The sequence below is a fragment of the Centroberyx gerrardi genome, chromosome 4, assembly GCF_048128805.1.
Source record: "Centroberyx gerrardi isolate f3 chromosome 4, fCenGer3.hap1.cur.20231027, whole genome shotgun sequence".
NCBI lineage: Eukaryota > Metazoa > Chordata > Actinopteri > Beryciformes > Berycidae > Centroberyx > Centroberyx gerrardi.
Window position 1 is genome coordinate 10,994,568 of NC_136000.1, and position 22,202 is coordinate 11,016,769.

A 22,202-nucleotide genomic window follows, 5' to 3' on the forward strand; every position below is an offset into this window, starting at 1 on the left:
TACTGGTAAATGTCAGAATGCTTTATACTGTGATGCTTCAATATTACACATTGTAACAACTTTGGCAGTGTGTGCATAGAATACAATTACAAAGGTTTACAATCTAGCCTCAAAAATGAGAGCGGCAAACATTTGTTATACCTATAAAATCTGCAGTATATTGGCTTGTGCACCTGATCTCAGATGAAGAGAAGAAAATGTGTGTTTTATGGGACACATTGATTACATTTGGGCTCGGCCTGGGGCTGTAAGTAGCCTGCGAGCGCGCGTTGCACTGTGTTGCCTAGTTTTTTATTAGCCCATTTGCTTTAATCACCTTGTAAACCTTCCATGAGACAAAATGGATACGCCAAGCAGCTCCAATTATTGCAAGAAGGCCCTGTGGGGAATTCTATGGAGTTACAGTGCGAGGGATATATACGTTTGGGTTTCGGTCAGGTCATGTGTGGCGTACCCAGACCTATAACAATGGCATTAAAAAGCCACATGGTTACACCTAAGCATGGTTGATTATCAGTTGATTTGAGTATATTTGTTAATGATGAGCAATGCAGACAGAGCAAGAGGCTCTGATCCCTGAATGACCTAATAATTAACTAATCTAATGTACTCTTAATGACAATAGAAACTGGATGAATTTAAGACATTGTTGTAATTAATTATCTGCTTAACATAGCCTGGTTTACAAAGACAGTCTCGATTAACTTCCCAGTCCTGTGCTATAAAGCTCCTGCATAGAGCACCTGCATAGTCTGCAATGTCGCATTCCCAAGAGGAGGAACCTAGATACTCCTTTATGCTCAACTTTGTCTTGTTCACAGTTTGCTTCTCCTTTGAGATGAAAAGAATATAAACTAAAATGCCAGGAAAGGAAATAATGAACCCAGTTTCTTTTGTTGTTTTCCAGGAAAACCTCTTGTTGATACTTTGTAAATGGTGATGGCTTTTTTTTTTTTTTTTTTACATATTTTTATGCCGTGTTCTCAGACACACAATACAAACATGTCTTTGAGGTATTATACTATCCAGTGTCCAGTTGTGGTGAGATTATAATTACCTCCGCTAAGGAGGTTATGTTTTCGGTGCCGTTTGTTTGTTTGTTTGTCTGTTTGTCTGTTTGTTTGTTTCTCTGTTAGCAGGATTATGGAAAAACTACTGGCCCGATTTTCATGAAACTTCGTGGAATGGTGTAGCATGGGCCAAGGAAGAACCCATTAAATTTTGGAGCGGATCCGGATCCGACTCACGAACAAGCAATAATAGCACGAACCTTGGCGGAGGTCTGTAGCCTCTACAAATTCACATTACATCCGTCAGTGCAGCACTGATACCGCTGTACAGCAACATATGGAAGGTGAAACAGGACACCGTTTGGACAGGACACTTAACAAATTGTAGGGGGTATTGAGTCACTAACCAGGTATTGAGATTCAAATTGATTTGTCCTACAAAGTTAGAGATTCACATCCTTAGTGGACACTGGAGTTCCAACCCTCCTGTTAGCGCCAATGAATGAACCAACATAATTTCAGTTATCTGTCTGCCTCTCTACCTCAAGGTCAACTTGCCACTCAAAAGGATTATTGTCAGTGAATATCCTGTGTTAAAAGGGGAAATGTCCTGCCTTCACCCCCCACACACAGAGGACTTAAAAGTGAGTACCTGTCAGAGAGCAGGAAGGGACAGACGTCAGGCACAGGAGGGGTGGTAGGCCGCAGCTTGGCCAGAGCCATGATGTGTTCAAAGGTGATGTCGGTCTGGGTGCACACATCCACCACGTGGATTTCCTGAGGGGGGCCATGGGGGCGGCCGCTGGGGGTCCGCCTGATGACCTGCACCACGACGGGGTCCTTGGCAGTGCGGAAGGCCTCCACAGTCTCCTCATGGCTGGACTTGGACAGCTCCTTCCCATTCACCTGAGGACGACAGGTAGAGAATGACTCAATCATTTTGTGCAGAATATTCTCAATGTGCTCAATCTATTGTGCCTATTGTATTAAACTTAGCTGCAAACATTTCTTGGAAGCAGTGCTGCTCTGGAGGCATAAATAATTGACTGTATGACATTAATTTATCACACCTCTGCAGTTATGTTTTTTTCTATGAGTGCAATGTTTGCTCTTATACGTCGTCATTATTTTATTTGTTAACATGTGGTGGCTAATCAAGTTTCCACCTTGGGGGATTAATAAAGTTGTCAATCGGTCAAATCATTAAGTTACACCCATGTTTCTACCTCAGCAGCCCTGCCTCCAGGAAATGTTTGTGTAACTCTGATCTGCGCAAGATGAACTTAAAGATAAATTTCAAGCATCAGATCAGAACATTCTGGACATTTTAACCACCTCCATACTCTTGTCTCTGAACATGCAGTATATAATGGCAGTATTGTGCCATATGGTGCCAGTTTCCCACCTTGATATTTTCAGACAGAAATGAAAGTACTACATGTTTTCTTCAAATGTCTTGTCATGCCAGATAATCAAAAAAGCATCTTACATCATTGGAAAAACATGATCATTTTATACACAAAAACACAATCTGAACCAACACGATAAGAAGGTTGGATCGGAGTATTCAGTTCCACACAATCCCTGAACGGCCCATTCACTCACAAGCACATCTTCAGGCTCGGCTCGACAGAACTAGATTTTCTGGCAGAGTGAAAACCATTTGCACTGCAGCTGGCACATATATGAAGAAAATCATTGCTTCATTTAGCCCCAGTAATTGCTCTGGAAAAGAAGCCATGGCTATGGAATACCTCAGAGAATGTGCTTTGGTATAAATGCTGAAACCAGAGATTATAATTTAGATAGCCACAAAAAAAAAAAAAAAAAAAAAAAGGTAGACGCAGCACAATTACTCTTGCAGTTGTATTCAAATACGGCTTTTGGAGTGGAGCATTTTGCTTGCAGGGCACGTTGAAATGAGTTAAAATGATAACTAGAAAAGTAAAAAAAAGGAACGAAAAAAAAATAATGCATTTATATTCACAAGTGTCAGCTGTGGAAAAATACGGCCAGGCAGTGAAACCCTAAGCAGCAGTGTTTCAGCACTCAAACCGTGAACCCTCTTTAAAATGCAACATATACTGGGTGACATGAAAACATGTAGCCTACTTCAGAGTCTTACAAAATGACCTAATTTCATGAGCAGTCAACAGCTAAAGTGCCTCAGGCTGTGTGTATGTGATACTTTCTACATGCACTGTAAAGATGCCTAGACCAACAGGAAACTCAGAGACAGTTTATGTTTGCAATCCCAGATAATCCACCACTAATTCAATGGTGGTGCACGCTCTGTAACACATCTCAGTGAATTTGACACAGTAGATGTTGAAAGATGACTCGACATGTTTGGAGCAGCGGTGTAATATTGATAGGACCTGACACCACTAAATCCCCTGCATAGCGAGGCTCAACATCGATGGTTTCTCCTCATAAATATGTCTGCTTACTGGCATGTAACACTTCTTGATAAATTCCTATCTATCCCCATCTGAGGTGTACATGGACAAACTGTCAGCAGCTGTCTTTAACCGGAGGGCTTTTGGCTTGGCTGATTAAGCATAATATATATGACCAAAACAAACAAACAAACAAAAACATGTCCCACAGTATGCCTGTTTTTCCATGTTGGGTCACATTTACACTAATCATCCGCGTACTTGTGGGATACAGCTTATGTGCTAACGATACTACCATTCCCTCTTAAGTGCCCGTTAACATTAAAAAGTGATTTATTCTTACCATTTAACAGTCTGTTGACAGCAGAGACTGCCACATAGCTAACATTATGACCTGCTAACAGAAAATACAAAATAGATGCTTAGATTCGGTTCACTAACAATCTAAAATATGTGGTTTGGAAGGGACATGTGTTACTGTATTTCCTAGTTCTTTCCTGTGTCTTTTTTTTCTCTTTTACTTCTCGATGCGTACCTCTAGGGACTGAGTGATGCCCTACAAACAAACAACTTATTCTCAGCCATAACAGTAGCCATATATAACTCCCTTAGCTCTTGTTGTGCTCCGGCCTGCTCCCCTGCTTCCTGATGTGACCTTTGTTTGCAGCGATGCTGCATTAATCACCTGAGAGAGAGATAAACTGGGTCAACAGCACTCCTGTGGAACTGCAGGGGCAATTTGGGAAAAAATATGAAACTGTGCAGTCGCGCAGCCTCCCTCATCCCTCCCTGCCTCCCTCTCCAAACCTGCTTTCTTTCTGTTCACTGTTTTTTTTTTTTGGCCAGTCAGCAGTTGCTAAATACTGCAGCACGTACATCATACTTATATATTAAAGAAACATGGAATACTGTAATAATTAGCTAATATAGTTCCTTTGACTCTCTCCCTCACTCTGTCTCATTCTGCATCTCTGTCTCTCTCTCTCTCTGTCTGTCTCTCTCTCTCTCTCTCTCTCTCTGCAGCCTAATCCTGGAACAGGGAGCCTGCTGGAAACAAAGGAGTTGGAGCAGACAAATGAGGCTGCCTATGGCGTATGACAGTCCCAGAGAAAAATGATCAAATTTCCCAGCTCTCCCTCTGGTACAGCCTGTCCAGTCCACGCTCCTCCTCCTCCGAGCCTCACCGCTTGCTAGCTGTACTCCATGGCCATAATGAAACAAGGGGAAACACGTCAGGAGAAGGAAGAGGGAGTTTTTTTTCTCTCCACTGGTTTTCGTGAGAGCCAGATGGAACAATTAATCCCCAATCAACACAGGAATATTAAGTAGCCTTAACTCCTTCATGTGGGACTGGGGCTTTGCTATCCCGGTTGTGTCCCCTTGGCTGATGTATATCTTGCTAAACCCACTGCTTCAGTTAGTTGGTCTGGATCTGTACTCTAAATTCCACACAGACAGATGGGAAGGGCTTCTGTAAGCCTGGCTGTGGCTTTCTAGACATTCTCAGATCCAGATGAGGCACACTGAAGATCTGCCTTCAGCAAAGTCCTTGAGATGTCTTGTGACAGCTTTACCAACTGCAAAGTGCATCATCCGTCAGCACGCCTAAAGACTCCGGCTGAAGGTGACTCCAAACAGTCAGATTTCATGTGAATTATTTTTGTGAGCTGATTTCTAAGTGCCTTAATCCCATCAACACTTTAATGTGATTAAATGTGCTCACCATGTCTTCTATTAAATAAACTCACTGTACGCCTACGCTTGGTATATGCATGCAGCATCTAACGATTTAATCACACAGATTTTAGTGTAGTTACACTAGCATAACACTCTTCAAGTGTGCATACAAAGCATGCAAATCCATATTCATTCATAAACACATGCTGGTAAACAAAATCTGTTTGCAACAAATTATTTAGCAGCTGTACTGTTGATCAAGTCCGATGCAGCTCTGCAAGTGCTTCATGCCCAAAACTGCTCCATATGCAGAGTCAACATGAATTATCTTATTGGGCTGGAACAAAACAATGGTGATTATTCATGAGAGTCCATTTACTCTGTCCAGGAGAAGCCCGTGTAAAAATATCAGTGAAGTTGGAAGGAAATGGGCACTGGGATGGAGAAGTAGCTGGACCAAGGCACATCTGTTGGCTGTTTGCACATGGATATGCAGCAGCTGTAGCCAGCAGTGAAATGTGTTTTCATTCAAAGCCCCTGAGACGACCACCAGCTTTCATACAACAAATGCAGCAGACCGGCTTACTGGAGTGAAACGGAAGGATGAAACCTCTTCTCTTTTTCTCCGTGTCTGTGTCAGACTCCCATATTGACAAAAACATTCAAAAATTGTGTACTTTGTGATGCACCTCAGAGCATTAAATCTCAGCTTCAATAAAATTCCACGTCACGTTAAGTTGTTCTGAGAGTTGTGGGAGCAAACAAACAGACTGGCTTGAAAACTTTGCTTTGTTACTATAGCAAAAAGTCACAATTATGAGCGTATTGTCACCTACGGCAAAGCACAATCCCGAACCAATCCCTCATCTGTGTCCCATCTTATATGTTGTCCTCCAGGTATAAGAGCGAGCAAGAAAGAGCAAACAAGCAGCGGCTTAGCTTGACTCCTCAGGCATCTCCTCTGTCAGTGCTTTTGTCTTATCGACTACCAGCTCCCATCAATATCTCCACAGACCGAGGGCAGAATGTAGTGACAGTGGTAGTGAAGTGGGGCCAGTTTATCTGCTAAGATGTCAACTTCAGCCCCATCTGATGCTGCTTCTGCTGAGGGACTGCGTCTGTGGCAGGAGGCATACACACTGCCAGCAGCTTGCAGGGGGATTACTGATAGAAGTGATTGATGTACTTCTACTGTGAGAAGGAAAGGCAGCCGCAGGCAGTAGACTCTAATAGACCATTAGCTGTTTTATGCTTTCAAATTAACCACATACATCGTTTTATGGCTTGCATGTAGCACACAGAATCTTAATGAAATGTTTTTGTTTTCAATTTTCGAGTGTTTATGCAGTGCACATGAGGATAATGTATTTGTGTTTTGAATCACTTGTATCCCGGTTGAATTGGAAGTGTGCTGAACTGAATGAAACAAGGTCATCCTTTCTACTCCAACTACACTGACAAGTAAAAACAAGGCTTTCAGCTGCAGTAGAAAGAGCATCAGAGGCTCATACTTAACCTAGCACATTGTAACCTTGAGTTCTACGCTCAACATCTGCACATGTACCTCCTTTGCACCTAGCCTGTATCTCCTGTGTGGCGTCACCTGCTGGTTTGAGTGGCAGCCTGTGGGGTGTTAAGTGTATGCAGGCAGACGGAGGAAGTGTAACATGTAGGTCATCCAGCCTCAGGAGCATAGCGCTTACAGCCGTTGATTACATGGCTGCTCCATCTCGCCATCTTTTGGGAACAGCGAGGGTGACTCCTTGACGATCGGGTCCAGTCAGCTGAGCGGAGCCTTCAGATAGAAAAAGCTGGAGGCGACTGAGGAGTGGTGACAGCGCCAGAGGAGATGGAGGTAGATGGGGACAAAAGAGACTTGGCTGCTCCAGCTGTGCTCTGCAGATAGGAGGAGGCGCACTGCTGCCGGTCAACCCATCACAACGGAGCGCTAATAGAATAAAACCCACTTCACTAACACGCATAAAACATCCTTATGCCAACCCACTCAGGATGAGATTTGACAAGCCATTGTTTAGATAAACCTTCTCACACAGCTTGGATATTGTCTGTGCATTTTCCCAACTGAGTCTAGGCAACAATAGTGCTAGAGCACAGTGAGACTAGAGAAGTGCTGCTCATTTCATAGAGGCAGGCGGAGTGATGGGCTACAGATCCACTTCTGCGGCTCCAAGCACCTGAATAGCAGCCGATATAGCCCCAACAACAACAACAACAACAACAACAACAACGCATTGCCAATTCCGTCTTTCAACATGTGGAACTAAATTTGCATTTTCATAAATAAAAAACAATATACAAGTAAAAGGGGGAACACTCAGCAGAGAAGTGGAATTAAATACTCCCTGAGGTAATTCCAAATGCTCGAAGGCTGAGATTTGATGTGAGCGTGACTGCTACCTCATCCTCTCAGTGAGAAAACGGCTTGGGTTCCTCTTTACACCCAAATGTCTCATTTCAATAATAAGTGTCAGAATAAAATACGGGCCAAGGTCTGCTACAGTACAGCCCTTATGACTGCATAAATCACTCCCAGACAGTCAGAGCCACTGTTTGAGCGACTCCAAGCAATGCTCCAATGACATGGAACTAAAAAAAAAAAAAAAAAAAAAAAAAAAGAGCAAGCCACTGGGGAAATCTGACAATCCCCCCAACATCTCTACATGAACCAACGTACAGGCCTCCTTTAACCCCTCCAACCACATAAAACACACTCCACAAAGCCCCCGGGCTATTTTTCACATTAAAGGGCCTACTCACTTCTGTCGGGGTTTTATGCCCGCAGAACATTTGATGAATTCTGCCAATTTTCTTCTCTGAGCACCAATCTTCAGTGGAGTGCTCCCTTTATTGCGTAACTCGCTCAATGTGTATCACCACTTTCAATTTGCTCCGCAATTCATTGGCTGTCTTTTACATATACATTTATTATCCAATCTCTGGCCATAATCGCGCAGCGCAAGGACAACCATTGTAAAAGGACAAAGGGAGGAGAGATCTTCACATTAAATCTCTGCTCAATGTAAAAGTCTTGAGCAGCACAGTAGGTGAAGAAAGCTCCAGTGCATGAATGGATTGTGCAGTGCCATCACCTACTGCTGCCCCCATTCATCCCACAGCCCCTTGTTGTAATGACCAAAACACACACAGGTGTGCACACAGACACGCAGATAAACAAGCAGGAAGACAGACAAGCAGGCAGACAGACAGACAGACAGAAACACACACACACACACACACACACACACACACAAACACACAAAGCTGAACAAAAAAAGAGTAAACATTAATTCAGATTGCTTATTGTGCTTGGCCTTATTTGTCAGATGTGCTGGGTAATAATATTCACAATATCCTCTCTGCTCTGCTTATGATCACTTCACCATGAAATGAGATCAATACAGCGTTCCATCTTCATCACTAGCGGATTACAGCCGAATGTGAGATAATTGTACTATCCTGTTTTGGCTGAGTTATGAAATTCTGCAGTGGATTCTAAATATGATTTGGGACTAGAGGGTGCAAAAGAGTACTAAGTTAATCAGCTTGTTCAAGGTTAATGGTACATGCAGGGTATATTTGTTAAAGAGATTTAGAGATGCACAGTTAATCCCTGTGCTTAACTTTTAAGATCTCACCATCTTGGAGTGACTTTTAATGTAAAACGGAGGGAGAAAATCGAATTAGAGTAAAAGCGGCACTTGGGTGAATGAATAACTAATGGCTGAGCAGCCTCCTCCTTGGTGATAACTGGTAATTGGTATGGGGTGGGGTGGGGGGGTTGGAGTGGGGGTGGGGAGGGATAGCTGGATGCTGCTATGTGCTGTGCGGATCAGCAAAATGGCCTAGCTGGCGTGAAAAGATGTTGTAAGGAGTAATGGTGCCATCCATATGCTGACTGAGTAAAATCAAGTGGGTACTGTCATGGAACACCTCTTTATGTGCTGAGAGTGAGCTATAAGAGGAGGTAAGAGAAATGCATGTGCCTGGGAGTATTTTCAGCACTGGAAAAGGCAGGAAAAACAAACAAAAATGTAGACTGTGCACCAGATTCCCTTCCCTCAATTGAACAAGGCAACCGTATCTCATCGCTATCGTCCTCCTGCGTGCAATACTGGTATCCGCACATAGGAAGAACGGGAGCCAAGGCGAGTGTCGGATTCTGTACTACTGCCCAAGAACTCACTCTCTCCGTCTCTCTTTGCCGCCCAGATACCGGCCTCTGTTTTAGAGAGCAGTTTAGATAACACGCAGGTAGCAGATGGCACCTGCTGTGCCATCGCATGCCAGCCCATGTCTTATTCACGGTGGCCTAGGGAGACTTTCAAAGCGGGGGAATCGCTTCCTTCACGTTAATATGCTCTTCCTAGCAACGGAGGCAATTAACATTGGATAAGCACTATTTACATAATGCCAGACACACTCGCAATCACAACAAAGATGTCTCGTCCGACTTCCTTATCTCCCCCCCCCCTCCTCCTCCTCCCCCAACTGGCTCTTTGTCTGTGAGGCTGTCACATGGTCGCTGGTGCTCCGCTGATCACGGGAGAGAGGGATTGAGACTGGGGGTCAGGAGGTGGTGCGTGGAGCTTCGAGACCCCACATAATGAACTAGGAGAGTTTGGCAGGTCACGCAGGACCCCCACAGCTGGCCACTGATCTGCCTGTTAGATGGTAATTGGGATCCTGGTGAGGTGGGGAGTCAAAAGGCTTTGATTGCTCCACTCCAGACTACACAACAGATAAGGAAGGAAAAGGAAAGAACAGAGAGAGAGAAGGGGGAACAAACATTAACTGCAGGGTGTTTAAAATTGTTGGTAACCTGCTGAAGAAAGATAAAAATAAAAAAAAATAAAAAAAAAAGATGGAGATGGCACTCCACAAAATAATTTATTTTCTCACATATTGTGTGTAATTGCTGGCATCTTGTGCCCGAGGCAGCTGTTTTAACACTTTCTCCAGAGGCAAATAGAGCAATTAGTGTCCCATCACAAATGTCAACCACCACAAAGGACTTGACAAAAGAGCAGACTGGCAAAATCCAGACTGCCTCATGGACTGACAGCAAGCAGGTCCGGTCAATTCCGGCAGTGTCAAAGAGAACAATAGGCTAGGATTACTGATGATAGCCTGGGGCTACAAGGGCTGAAATCTCATTCGAGCTTCCCTGCACCGTAAACTCATCTTCAAATCTTAATTCAAGTAGTGGAAATGTCTCAGAGAAAGGGGATCTGGGGAACGTCTGACAGGTAAATGGCTGCCGTTTCTTGATGAAATGTCAGGTTTATGGAGTCACAGGATGCTAAGGTCTCTCCGGTGCCCAATGAGTAAATACGAGGTTATTGACTCCAGAGCACTCAGCAAAGCACAACACCACAGGGATCAACCTAACATACTGCAAATACTGCAAACTCTTTGATTTTAAAAGGGGAGTTTCAGAAGTCCTAGAGTGTTTTGTAATTAAGTTGGCCTGGCAACTAACAACCTGCACCTGTACTTGTTCAGCTCCCACTGTAGTTTCTCATATGAAGTCAAGCCAAAACATTAGACCTCACTTTGCGAAGAAAGAAGCAGACACTGCCAAAATGATTCGATTTTCAGCACAAGGGCAGACAGCGGTAAACAAGATCAAGCGGCAAAAACTTCCACTGAAAAAGCTGAGCTGTTCAATTAGGACGGCATTAACAATGAGACAGTGATGAAGTTGCTGGTGATAATCTTATCCTTGTAAAGAGCGGCGGCACAATGCATGATTAAAAGGAAGGACATTATCGGGGAAGAGTGATCACACGTGTAATCAATCTACTTCAAGGCTCCCCGCTGTGTTGTTCATGGCAGTGGAAGTGCCAGAGAGAGGTTAGGAGAGCCGGCGTCTGCGCCTTTCTCTCAACTTACTCGAGTCTCACTCCTTGTCAGGTCCCCGAGTCAATAAACAAAAGGAAGCGAGAGGAAATTGGATGCAATTCAATGCTTCCCACTGTCTCTTGATTACACAGTTGGAACAATGGAGACAGAAATAATGTTCACGAGAGCTCCTGTATACTGCATGTCAATACTGTACCTGTGTCCCAGAGACAAAGGGAAGGGCATGAAACCCTCATCACTCAGACGGGCTTTCTTTGATCACGTTCATGCTCATAGGACACAAAGATAGCTTCACTTATGCTGCGTTCATGTCATACCGGATTTACCGTAAAAACGAGCTGCAGGCTATGATATCTCCCACTTGGCATCATGAAGTGTGTCAACACAGGCAGCAAATGGGCAGCAATTCCACTGATGTTCCACTGAAGGTAATAAAAATCAAAGTTATCAGTTTTAATCACGCTAATACAATACATTTTACTGACAAAAAGTGAGCAACATCTGCTGCGGTTCGTTTATGGTGGATTCAAAATGTCATCCCGTTCGTCCGCTTCTTCTGTACGCAATTCATACGAGAGAATTGTGCCACGTTTTAGCCTTTGTTTTCAACAAGCCGATAGTATTGGGAGAGCTGTAAGAAAGCTACCTTACAGCTTGATATTAGAGATGTTTTAATGACAAAGAGAGCTTTGTCAAGGGAGATTATGATCCGTTATAAATGTCATTATGGCCCTATTGCATATCACCACGACTTGAGTGTTCAATGACATTGCCGAGCGTGTCATATCAATTTTGGACCAGCGCGAATCCCTATATCCCTGTTTAACAGCAGAGACTGAGTAACCACTAATAGAATTATAGCAAACAGTCTGTCACCGAGTCCATTCTGAATGTAATGAAACACCTGTCAAAACATGTTTATATGACCTGAAGCTTTGCAAAGTAAATGAGCTGTAACATTACCTTGCTCTTGATGGAGAATACATTAATGAAAAAGTAGTCCACCTGGCAATTTTAATGTATGCGAAAACAAGCAAACAAACCAATCTTGATTAAGAACACCTGGTGCCGTTGTTTGAAGAGTGCATCCAGGAATGAGTGGAGTGATTTACAGGCGAGACACAGCAAACTTACTGATTAATGATTCTGCCGTCTCCGTCAAAGTTTCTGCAGCAAAATATTTTGTTGACGAACATACCGAGCTCACGGAAAAAACACTCCAGGGCTGCGCTCATTAGCTGGCCCTTCAGAAATATCTTGACATTACAAGCATGACACAGTCGACTGTAGCCATCGATGGCTGGGGTGGGCAGGGATGAGAGATTGGCGGTGTGTATGTATGGTGGTGGTGATGGGGGGTTGGGTGGGTGGGTGGTTCTTCAAATTGTCATGGGAACCGTATGTAGGCCACATGTGTGACAGTTGGGCTGTGTGGTTGGTGTTCCCCCATTTCATACGGCTTGGGTTCCTCTGGCTAATGGGCGTAATAAAGGATTGTTCATGCCAGCGTCCGCTCATTTATTCTCATTGGTGAGAGAGAGTGGGGACCGCTGCAGCAATCAGCCTCTACTCACTGCTTAATTCCAAGGCAGATTTATAGTCTGACTGTGTAATGGATGCCGCCTGTGTGTGTGTGTGTGTGTGTACATCACACACATTCTACCCGTGTGCAAAGCCCATATTGTTTTGGAGGGCTTTATTCCTACAATTGTGAGGCCAGCATTAATTTTCAATCAGCTATTACACCCAATCACAGCCGTGGTCTGGATCCCAGTAAAGCTTACACTCCTGCAGCACACAGGCCAGGTCTGTCATGTGTCCTGGCTCCGGGACAGAAACAGGTCACTTGCGGCTGCGGTGGAGACTCTCCTGCCAGACAGGAATGACAGCTGCTCTGCCTCCCCAGCTCAGAGTGCATGGTGTGGGGGTAATGAAGCCAGGAGAAGGGTGCACACTGGAGGAGAGGAGAGGATAGCATGACATCCAGAGCAAAGTCTCTCTTCCTCTTTCTCTCTTCTCTTTCTCCCCCTCTCATCCCACTCCATCTATCCCTCTCTCCTCCTTCCTCTCTCTCTCTCTTCCGTCTTTTTCTCTCTCCTTTTTTCCACCACCAACAGATGCTTAATTGTGGCCTGGCCCTGCCAAAGCGCAAGCCACAAGAACACTGCAGTCATTAGTCATTACCAGGTAGTTCAGGGTCCTCTGACACCATCACATCCGTGCCCCCCTCGCTCCAGGCACAACCCCCTCATCCAGACACCACAAGACGAGGAAGGCTGAGAAGTCGGGCACTGCAGCCAGGTATGGAAGATCACTTTAGTTGAAGTGGAGTTCTTCTTTTGTTCCTGCCAGTCGGATCCTGTGTAGGGCTGGCGAGCGATTAGGTTCATTTATACCACGGCAGCCGCTTGGCAAGGATCGCCACTCCATGTGGAGCCAATGTAACACTAGAATGAGACCAAATGGCTCCCACAATTGGAAGGCAGAGAGAGAGAGGGTGGGGGTATTGGAGGAGGGCATCTGCTCTACATTTACCTAGTGTTTTATAATTAGATGAGCGCAACTGCTTGGGAGCAAAGCGTCTGTTCCACTGTGATTTTCTGATAACAATTCTACGACTTGGAAACAGGCGGAGGACGGCTGGAGATGGAGACAATTAGTGAAGCTAATAAAAATATGAACCATATTGGAAGTGAAAAGAAATCTGTGTTCAAAACATACAGACTGTTGGCTGGGTGGAACTTGGTCATGACAAATGCTAATTGGTCCCAAACAGCAGTAGGGCAACCTGTTAAAGCCTCCACACATCTGGCACATTTGGTTTCCTCGCTCTCTCTCTCTGTTTCATGCATTTAATTCACTGCAAAACATCAACATTTAGTGCAGGAGGATAACAGCTCAGTGGGTGCAGAACTGGAGTCCATGTGCCTACAGTATGATGCTCCTCAAAGTGCCCCCCAGTGGTTAGCGGAGATGCATCTAGCATAAATCATGAAAAATGTATTTTCATGATCAATTCCACTGGCTTACATGCCTAGTTTCCTTGTCTGCTCAGCAATGCTGAATATATAATTGAAAATGGATACCCATGGTACCTACACAGATACCTAAGGACTGTTTGCCTCTTTAAGTCGTAAAGCAGCATCTCTTAACACCTATCTGCACAAATGCACATGTATTGTATAATACACTTGTAGTATACTAATGGAAAACAGTATGCACCTATTGTCTAGCTAACATTTTTGAAGACGTATTGGTTAAAAGAGACTAAACACAAATGCTAACTGTAATTGACTTTCAAATGAACCCACCTGTTCACTCAGCAGGTTCAACAGCATTCATTAATAGATTTGCTGCTTTAGCAATTTTGCTAACAGATGCTAAACTCAGGATTTGTCACATCAGAGATAATGTCGGTGGGTCCTCTTCTCTCACCCACCTTCTAAATTATCACCTCGAGGGATGTGCATGCTGGGGACAATTCATGTGTTACCTGTTGTAATCATACAGATGGATTGGTTTTCGCTTCACAAAGAATTAGCCTAAAGCAGATACCAGCTTTTCTAAACAAAATGGCTGAGCTTGAATGCTAATCGTACAGACACATTTCTAATCATGCAGCCAAGTGGCCTGGAGCCTCAGCGTAATCAAATCATCTTCAGCTTTATCCTAGATTTCATTGTGTGTTAATTTAAAAGAAACAATTTAAAATAAACAATGATAGTGCATATATAGCCTTCCTTGGGTACAAATATTTTTGCTTTGTTTTTAGTTCAGTGGTTTCCAATACATCATGGCTACAAGCAAAACATTTGCATTTAAAAATGTTTCATAAATGAGGCCAGGATTTGTCCGCTGTTGCAGGCTTTAGGCTTTAGTGGCCGTTTCTTGCCATAAGCAGGCCGATATATTTTAGATTCACCTGGGGCCGTCACTGAGGTGAGGGCTGCAGTGCAGACTTGTCAGACAAAGACAGAGAGGAAAACGGAACTCCCTCAGTTCTGCGACTGCCAAATTCGTTCCTGTACAAAGAACAGCAAGCGTGATAGATTTTCCCCAAGCAACCTGGATATTTCTAGGCTCTGTGTTTCCTGAAATACAACTCTCTCCCTAGAGCAGGGAAACCTGGCAGAGAGCTGAAAAAGCATGATATGATGTTTTGGTGTGCAAAGACACACACGCATGCATAACCGCACATAAACACACACACACAAACACACACACACACACACACACACATACACACATGCACAAACAGTCTCTAGTGGGATCTATCTGCTTGCTCCTGTGCCTCTTACAGTGTTCTGTCAGTTCCCTGATGAATAGCAGCCCTCAGGTGCAGGTAGTAGCCCATCCTCCTCCTCCCACCCGTCTCTCTCTCAAAAAAGATTCTGCTATTGATTAATTCACAAACACAGTCTAAAATGCACACAGCGTCTAAAAACAGACATTCCTGTATTGATTACCTCAATGCATCTCCCTCAGGCTCTACCAGTCCCAAGGCACACATCTGAGGAAAGTGCTATTTCCAAATCAAATCCACTTTGTTTCACAACCACAGAAAACCCGACGAACAATGGAGATTACCAAAATATGACTAAAATCATCTTTAAAATGGCAGCTACAGTACTTCCAGTTAGTCTAGACACTTTAATGCAACCATATGAATTCATGATCATTAAAATCACAGAGTCACAATGAATCACAATAAAACACGGCAGCATTTACAGTTAAATTAGGCACCATTAGATGCTGGGTGTGTGTGGTTGGAGGCAAGTTGTTCTCTTTTTGGGCTTTGGGACTTCACTGCTCACAGTGCTGGACAGTGGTCTTTACGCGCTGACCGGTCGCTGAGTGTATTTTTTCCCTGAGCTCTCAGAGTGTCGCCGTGATGACAGCAGCCACTCCCCCTTCAGATCTGACAGGCGATGGAGAGGAACTGACATGGGCGATGACACTCAGAGTGTTAGTGAAGTGCCGATGACACTAATGGACTCCAACTCAATGTTCCCCTGACATTAGCAATCCTCTCTCTTGTTCTTTCTATTTCTCTCTCTCTGTGTCTGTCTCTGTCCCTCTTCTTCTCTCATGCACACACTTCTCCACAGAAGAGAGTCAGATCAACCAAAGAGCCGCATATCCAGTGAGACTGGGCCTCATTTATAAAAGGCTTATCTACACACGTTCAATTTACAGTCAAATCAAAGCCACAGTTGTGATTAAAAACATTCTTGATGTCAAAAGCAATGTTTTTTCTCCAGTATCTGTGATATTCTTTATCATACTTAAGATTGTAGGATGGAGTATAGGAAAAAGTCTAAAAACATTTTTTATAAATGAGAGCTGTGACCAAAGACACGTGTCTTTGGTGGATAAATCAATAAGGATCACCGACTGGTCAGTGAAAAATATGAGATAACATTTGCATGCCTCAGTTATATACAGTCTTTGGTCTTTGCCTGTTCTCAAACCTGCTGAGCACCATACACTCTCTCTGACTGTCAATCAAATAAAATGCAAAGCAATGGCTCTGTACCAAACAGGCTCCTGATTGGCTGCCTGTTTACGTTGACTCTACACAAAGCAGCAGCATCTAAACTTCTGCAAACTTTCCTACTGTCTCTCTGCTGCCTGGATGGCCGACTAGCCTAAGGTTACTTGAAGATTAACAGCATGTATGTGTCAAAATGCTCTCTTGTAATTTTGAATTCTGTTGCACTTCACGAGGAATTACAAGCTCCATTGTGTAATACACAGTACACAGTAACACACACACACACACACACACACACACACACACACACACACACACACACAGTACCTGATTCTATCCACAAAATAGCATTGGAAATGGGCAGGATGACACATATATTAATTATTCTGGCTGGCAAAAAAATATTCTTGGCAGCTACTTTTTTTTGTTTTGTTTACCAGCACTTGGCAGGTGAGCCAAAAGATAATTTTAGACACTGCTTATACTACACTCTCAGATTACAACCATGCATACTACAGCCATGCAGTATCCTTTTAAGAACATTAACAATGATTTGCTTCATTTTGCAGCATTGCATGCAATATCGTAAATTATGAATCTGGTGCGACTTTTATGAGTTTAACTACACAGCTGTGTGCACACTGTAACTCTATTTCTGATTATACTCACTGTAATGCACTTGTAATGAGTTTATGATGAGCTTGAGATGCCTTATAAAGAGTGAAACCAACTCTCTGAACGCAACTTTAAGTTGAGCTAAATGAGGCAGGTGGACTCCCCGCCTCAGCTTCTCAGTCTGCCCGCTAGTGTCGAGGCTGTGAGGAAGGAGGCCCGACTGTGAGAGGATCTGGGTTGTGTAGGAGGTGCCGGGTTGACTGCAGTGCTGCGGGGGAGAAAACATGGTCGCCATTCCAACCTCGCAAAGATCTCGGCTACTTCCTACTGTGAACTTCTGCTAGCTGCTGTTTGAGAGCAGTGTGTTGTGCGGTTGTAAAAATAGTTTTCTCTCTCACATGGGTAGGCTGAAGGGCTCATATTGATACAAATAGAAGGAAGTGTGCCTCAGTCAAAGATGGCGCTTTGATTTTGTGTTCTGCTACAGTAAACATGATACATGATTTATCATACTGACTAACATTTAGCATATGCTTGCATATATCATCAGCGAGGTATGACATACTTCTTAGAGGGTTTGCAAGTCAATTAGCCAAAAGATCCACTTGCTTCAGGTTCTAATGCTATTGGACTTTTAAATAGATTTTGCAATCCAAATAAATTACATTTACACTGAGGTGTCGGCTGGAGCTCACCCTCCATTGGCGAGGAATTGATTTCATTTGAGACAGGCTGGAGTTTTTAAAAAGCCACTGTGATGGTCTCATTGCAAATGCGGCTCATTAAACGCAAGGCTTTGGGAACTGTGTCAGTGTGTCAGTGTGACACGCCTCTGCTCGCCACACCAGACTCTAAACAGTTACCACAGTCGTTACGTGCACACACACACACACACACACAGTCTTACTTAAGTCACTTTTGGGGTATTTACATAGACTTACATTCATTTCCTGAAGACTTACCCTAACCCTAACCATAACCACTACTTGCCTTAACCTAACCCTTAACCTAACCTTAACCACTGACCCAAAAATCAGCTTTTTACCAATTGGGGACACGGCTTTTGTCCCCAGTTGCACAAGCCGTCCCCAATCAACTGGTCTTAAGTCTGGTGTGTGTCCCTGAAAGTGACTTAAGTCATACCCACACACACACACAAACACATACAGAATGCGAACTGACAAACAGAAACCCTCATCATTATTGAAATTAAACAAATCCCATCTAAGGGGATGCTGTCCGGCTATTGTATTTTGGCTCATAAGAACTGATATGACTAGCTTCTCATGTTCACAGTTTTGCGGACTGCAGCCCTTAGCAGCGACTGCTAGAATGCTAATGTCACTGCAGCGGCTGCATTCACGGAGGCTCTTATCACTTTCCTCCCCAGGGCCTGGCTATGCAAGCTGTAGAGCAGGGAGGTGTGAGTGTGTCTCACCCCTCTCATCAAACTGCTGTCAGCCCGGGCTTATCATGGGAGCCGCAGGGGGTGCCCGCTGACCTGTGGAGTGACACCCAGCATGGCTGCCTTACCCGGGGGGCTTTGTGTCGCCCTGCCCCCCCTCCCAGTGATCAGTGATCCCCCTGCCCTTCCCCAGCATCAGTCATCCTTTGTCACACATGCGCATGTGAGTGTACACGCACGCACACGCACACACACACACACACACCTGTCACAGCCATTATGCACAGACGCACCCACACCTTCCAAGTCACAGGGCTAGAGCAGAGGTGAGAGTATAAAAGTCAGAGCAACGGTAAGAGAGAAGGAAAGGAGGGAAGAGAGAGTAAAAGACAGAGAAACAGAGTGAGAGGGGCAGAGGGGGAAGTTGAAAGCGCCTACCAGAAGAACTCCAGGCTTTGTCGCCTCCTTTATCGACTATAGATCAAATAGGCAGCCCCTGCTCTGACACCGTCCTATTTCTCCAAATGTCAGCAGTGATGGTGGAGCTGATATCTCACAGCTGGTGCACGAGGGGGAAACTGGACGCCGAGCTCATTGTATGGCGCAGATAAGAGAATGATTTGTCCTGTGCATTCTGCCAGGTCCTCTCTTATTTCCCCGGCAAAGAAAAGAGGACCTTGTCTTTCTCACCATCCAGCAGCCGTATTAAAAACATCCAAACAGATACGGACCTTTGATTCCCTTGGGAACAGAGCCAAAGGAAGAGGTTGTACGTTGTCTTTATCATTTTGAGAAGTGAGATGAGAGACAACACATTGTATATCTCTCTAAACCATTCAAAAGGTTAATCTGCTTTCCCATTCCTCTTTGGGAATGATTTCCTATGAAGCCATGCTGTGTGACAAAATGGGTTTAGCACTTCGCAGAAGCCAAAGTGTCGGCGACAACAAGTTCAACGTTTGAATTCTTCAAGATAACCACTGACACAATTCACTTATTGTACACTACCATTCAGTCCAGAGGCACCTACTTTTCATCATGGTTATGGACTATGGGTCTAGACCGTCTAGACAATCAATTTCTAGCTTAAATCTGCATCCCTCTCAGCATACATGCAATCCTTACTAATTGGGTGAGAAGAGAAGATGCCTTCTCGTGAATGGTAATGAATTAATGAGGGTCCTTCTGTCTGCTTAAACACAGCTAATCAACTGAGAGGCACCCGGGATGCAGATGCACAGCCCCCTGTGTGTGTCCCATGGCTCTTTGTTTTCACTAATGTTTTGAGTGGAAAGCCCAAGCTGTCAGGTCTGGTCTCACTCTACACCCAACACACACACAAACACACAAACACACACACACACACACACATTGCAAACAAAATTTAACAGCCTACAGTCTCCCATAAAAGCCTCCGCACACACAAGAAGATACAGACACAGACAGACGCAAGTGTGCGCAAACACACACACGCAAATGTCTATGCACACATGTACAATCTTACATTTCCACACACACAGAGACAAAAAAACAGAAGTGTGTGTGTGCAAAGCAGGAAATAGCTGCTTTGAAATGCATAATGTCATGTACTGAGGTGCTGAGCTGTACTGAGGGCACCAAGTCATGCCTAATAATAATGGGGGCGGGAAAATATGCAGGCAAAGATGGCAACAAACAAAGGACTGGGGCAGACAGTATTTTACATCCTACAAGTCAATGTGCCATGCTGTTTCCCAGCTCTTTCCACACATACACAACAAATGAGTCATCTTAGACCGGGTTCAATTCATTAGACAGACGCTCCGGTTCATTGGGGATTGGCATTGAGACGCTCAGGCATGTAGTTCATTTTCTCCGCGGCTCCTCCAGCCTGATTGAAGTTGACGGCCTTTGATCTCGACGAGCATGTGAAACTAAAACAAGCAATAAGACAAGGCCCCGTATTACTCACGCTCACAGGTGACGCCGCACTGCTGATGTCATCCTCACCAGCCGAAGTGAGAGTTACCCGGAGTGAGATTCCTTCCATCCGAATGAAGTAAGGAGGTGATGGAATTAAAAAGGTGAGGTGAATGAATATAATGACCTTGTTTGCTTCTATAATTGGATCCTTGCTGCTTCTGTGCACCTAAATGATCCCTTCAGCACCTATCAACACCTTCCTCCGAATACCTTAGACTCGCAAACTGCCAAAACAAGCCATCCACACTCCACGCCTAGCGGGGAGATGTAGAGAAATAAGTTTTGGGATAAACAGCTTTGGTTCCCCAAGGAAAGTGGTTTGCCATGGTTTGTTTGTGCAGCTCTTCCTTGGCAGAGGCTGTGAGTGAGATGAAAGAAGTGGGGATAGAGGGGAGCGCATATGGGAGATAAAACTAATTTTGAAGAGCCGTCTTCGTGTTGGGTCGGAGAGGGGCGAGGAGACGCGGGGGTCCGGAGATTTGATACACGGCTGAAAAGGTCAGCTGGGCTCTTATTGGGATAAGAAACAGATGAAAAGGAAAAGGTCAATTCATCAGCTCCCTCTTAAATCCTCTCTGCTCCTCCACAATGAGATTTAGTGGACTGACTGATAAAACCCATTGACTTCATCTCTCGTGGCAAATGTGCCACTGACTGTATCAGAGGAGTATGATGCGCATCTCCAGGCCAAAACGACCAGATGTGTGATCTGGATTTTTATTGCCTTTTAAATTTTCTCTTATCACGAACAACATTGCATTTAAAAACAAACTGTTTGGGCTATTTGAGCTATATTGCCACCAGTTATACTGGGGCAGTCAAGCGATGTGTGATTCACACAATATTAAGACTATGAAATCCGTAATTATACATTCAGTGTGAGTCTGTGGTTATGCAACACTCTCTGCAGTGTCTTCTACAAGATAAGTATGGGAATAACATTAGATGCTGGGGGGGTTATAGAGAGAGGAGGTAAATACTGCTCCTTTGTAAACAGCCTAAGTGGAAAAAGATCAGCTCAGCATATTTAGATCTCAATTTCAGCCACTGGGAATCCTGAGACAGACAGCCGCAAGGCTAGCAGACATCCATTTGTGTTGCAATCAAACATGGTTGGCTGACAGATCCGGCGTCTGATTAGAAGCTACAGGATGAAGTACAGCGGGAGCATTGGGGCTGATGATGGGAACAGGGGAGACTCAGAAATAAGGTTCCCTGTATTACCGGGAAATGGTAAGATGGTGTGGTACGTGTGTGTTTGTGTGTGTATGTGTGTGTACCTATTTTCCGGTCTCTCCATCTGCCTGTATACCTATCTATAATGGGGGAGCTTCAAAAATATGGACCCTGGTATTCCTGGGGAATTGCGCGGACAGCCTAGACAGCCCAGATTATATTTCAGGCTAATCTCTCCTAGGTGGACACAAGATCAATCAAGCAGCACATTTTTCTCTCCTCCCCCCTTTCTTCACTCCTATCAATTTTAATGGTTGAGGGACATCTTTCAAAAAAACGTAATGGGACAAGAAGATGGATGAGAACATTTGTAGCTAACAGTCTGGAGATAGTGCCGGAGATGTGGTGGGGGTGAGAGCAGGGTTCAGCAGCCTTTAGTCTCCAATAAAAGCCATCCCACGCACATGCACACACATATACAGTGCACGCAAACATACACACAAACAGAGACACACACTCAAACACACACACACACACACACACGCCACATCTCATCATCTCTCAGAAGAAGAAGGCTTTCT

General features: G+C 44.3%; 1 protein-coding gene across 1 annotated transcript in view; it reads right to left on the reverse strand.

Annotated features, from left to right (window-relative positions):
* The window catches only part of LOC139910279 (PDZ domain-containing RING finger protein 4), a 40,135-nt gene that overhangs the window by 13,361 nt on the left and 4,572 nt on the right, over positions 1-22,202 (reverse strand). The window contains exon 2 of the mRNA XM_071897531.2: positions 1,663-1,916. Coding sequence (XP_071753632.2) covers positions 1,663-1,916 — 254 coding nt within the window. The remainder of the gene's footprint in view (positions 1-1,662; positions 1,917-22,202) is intronic.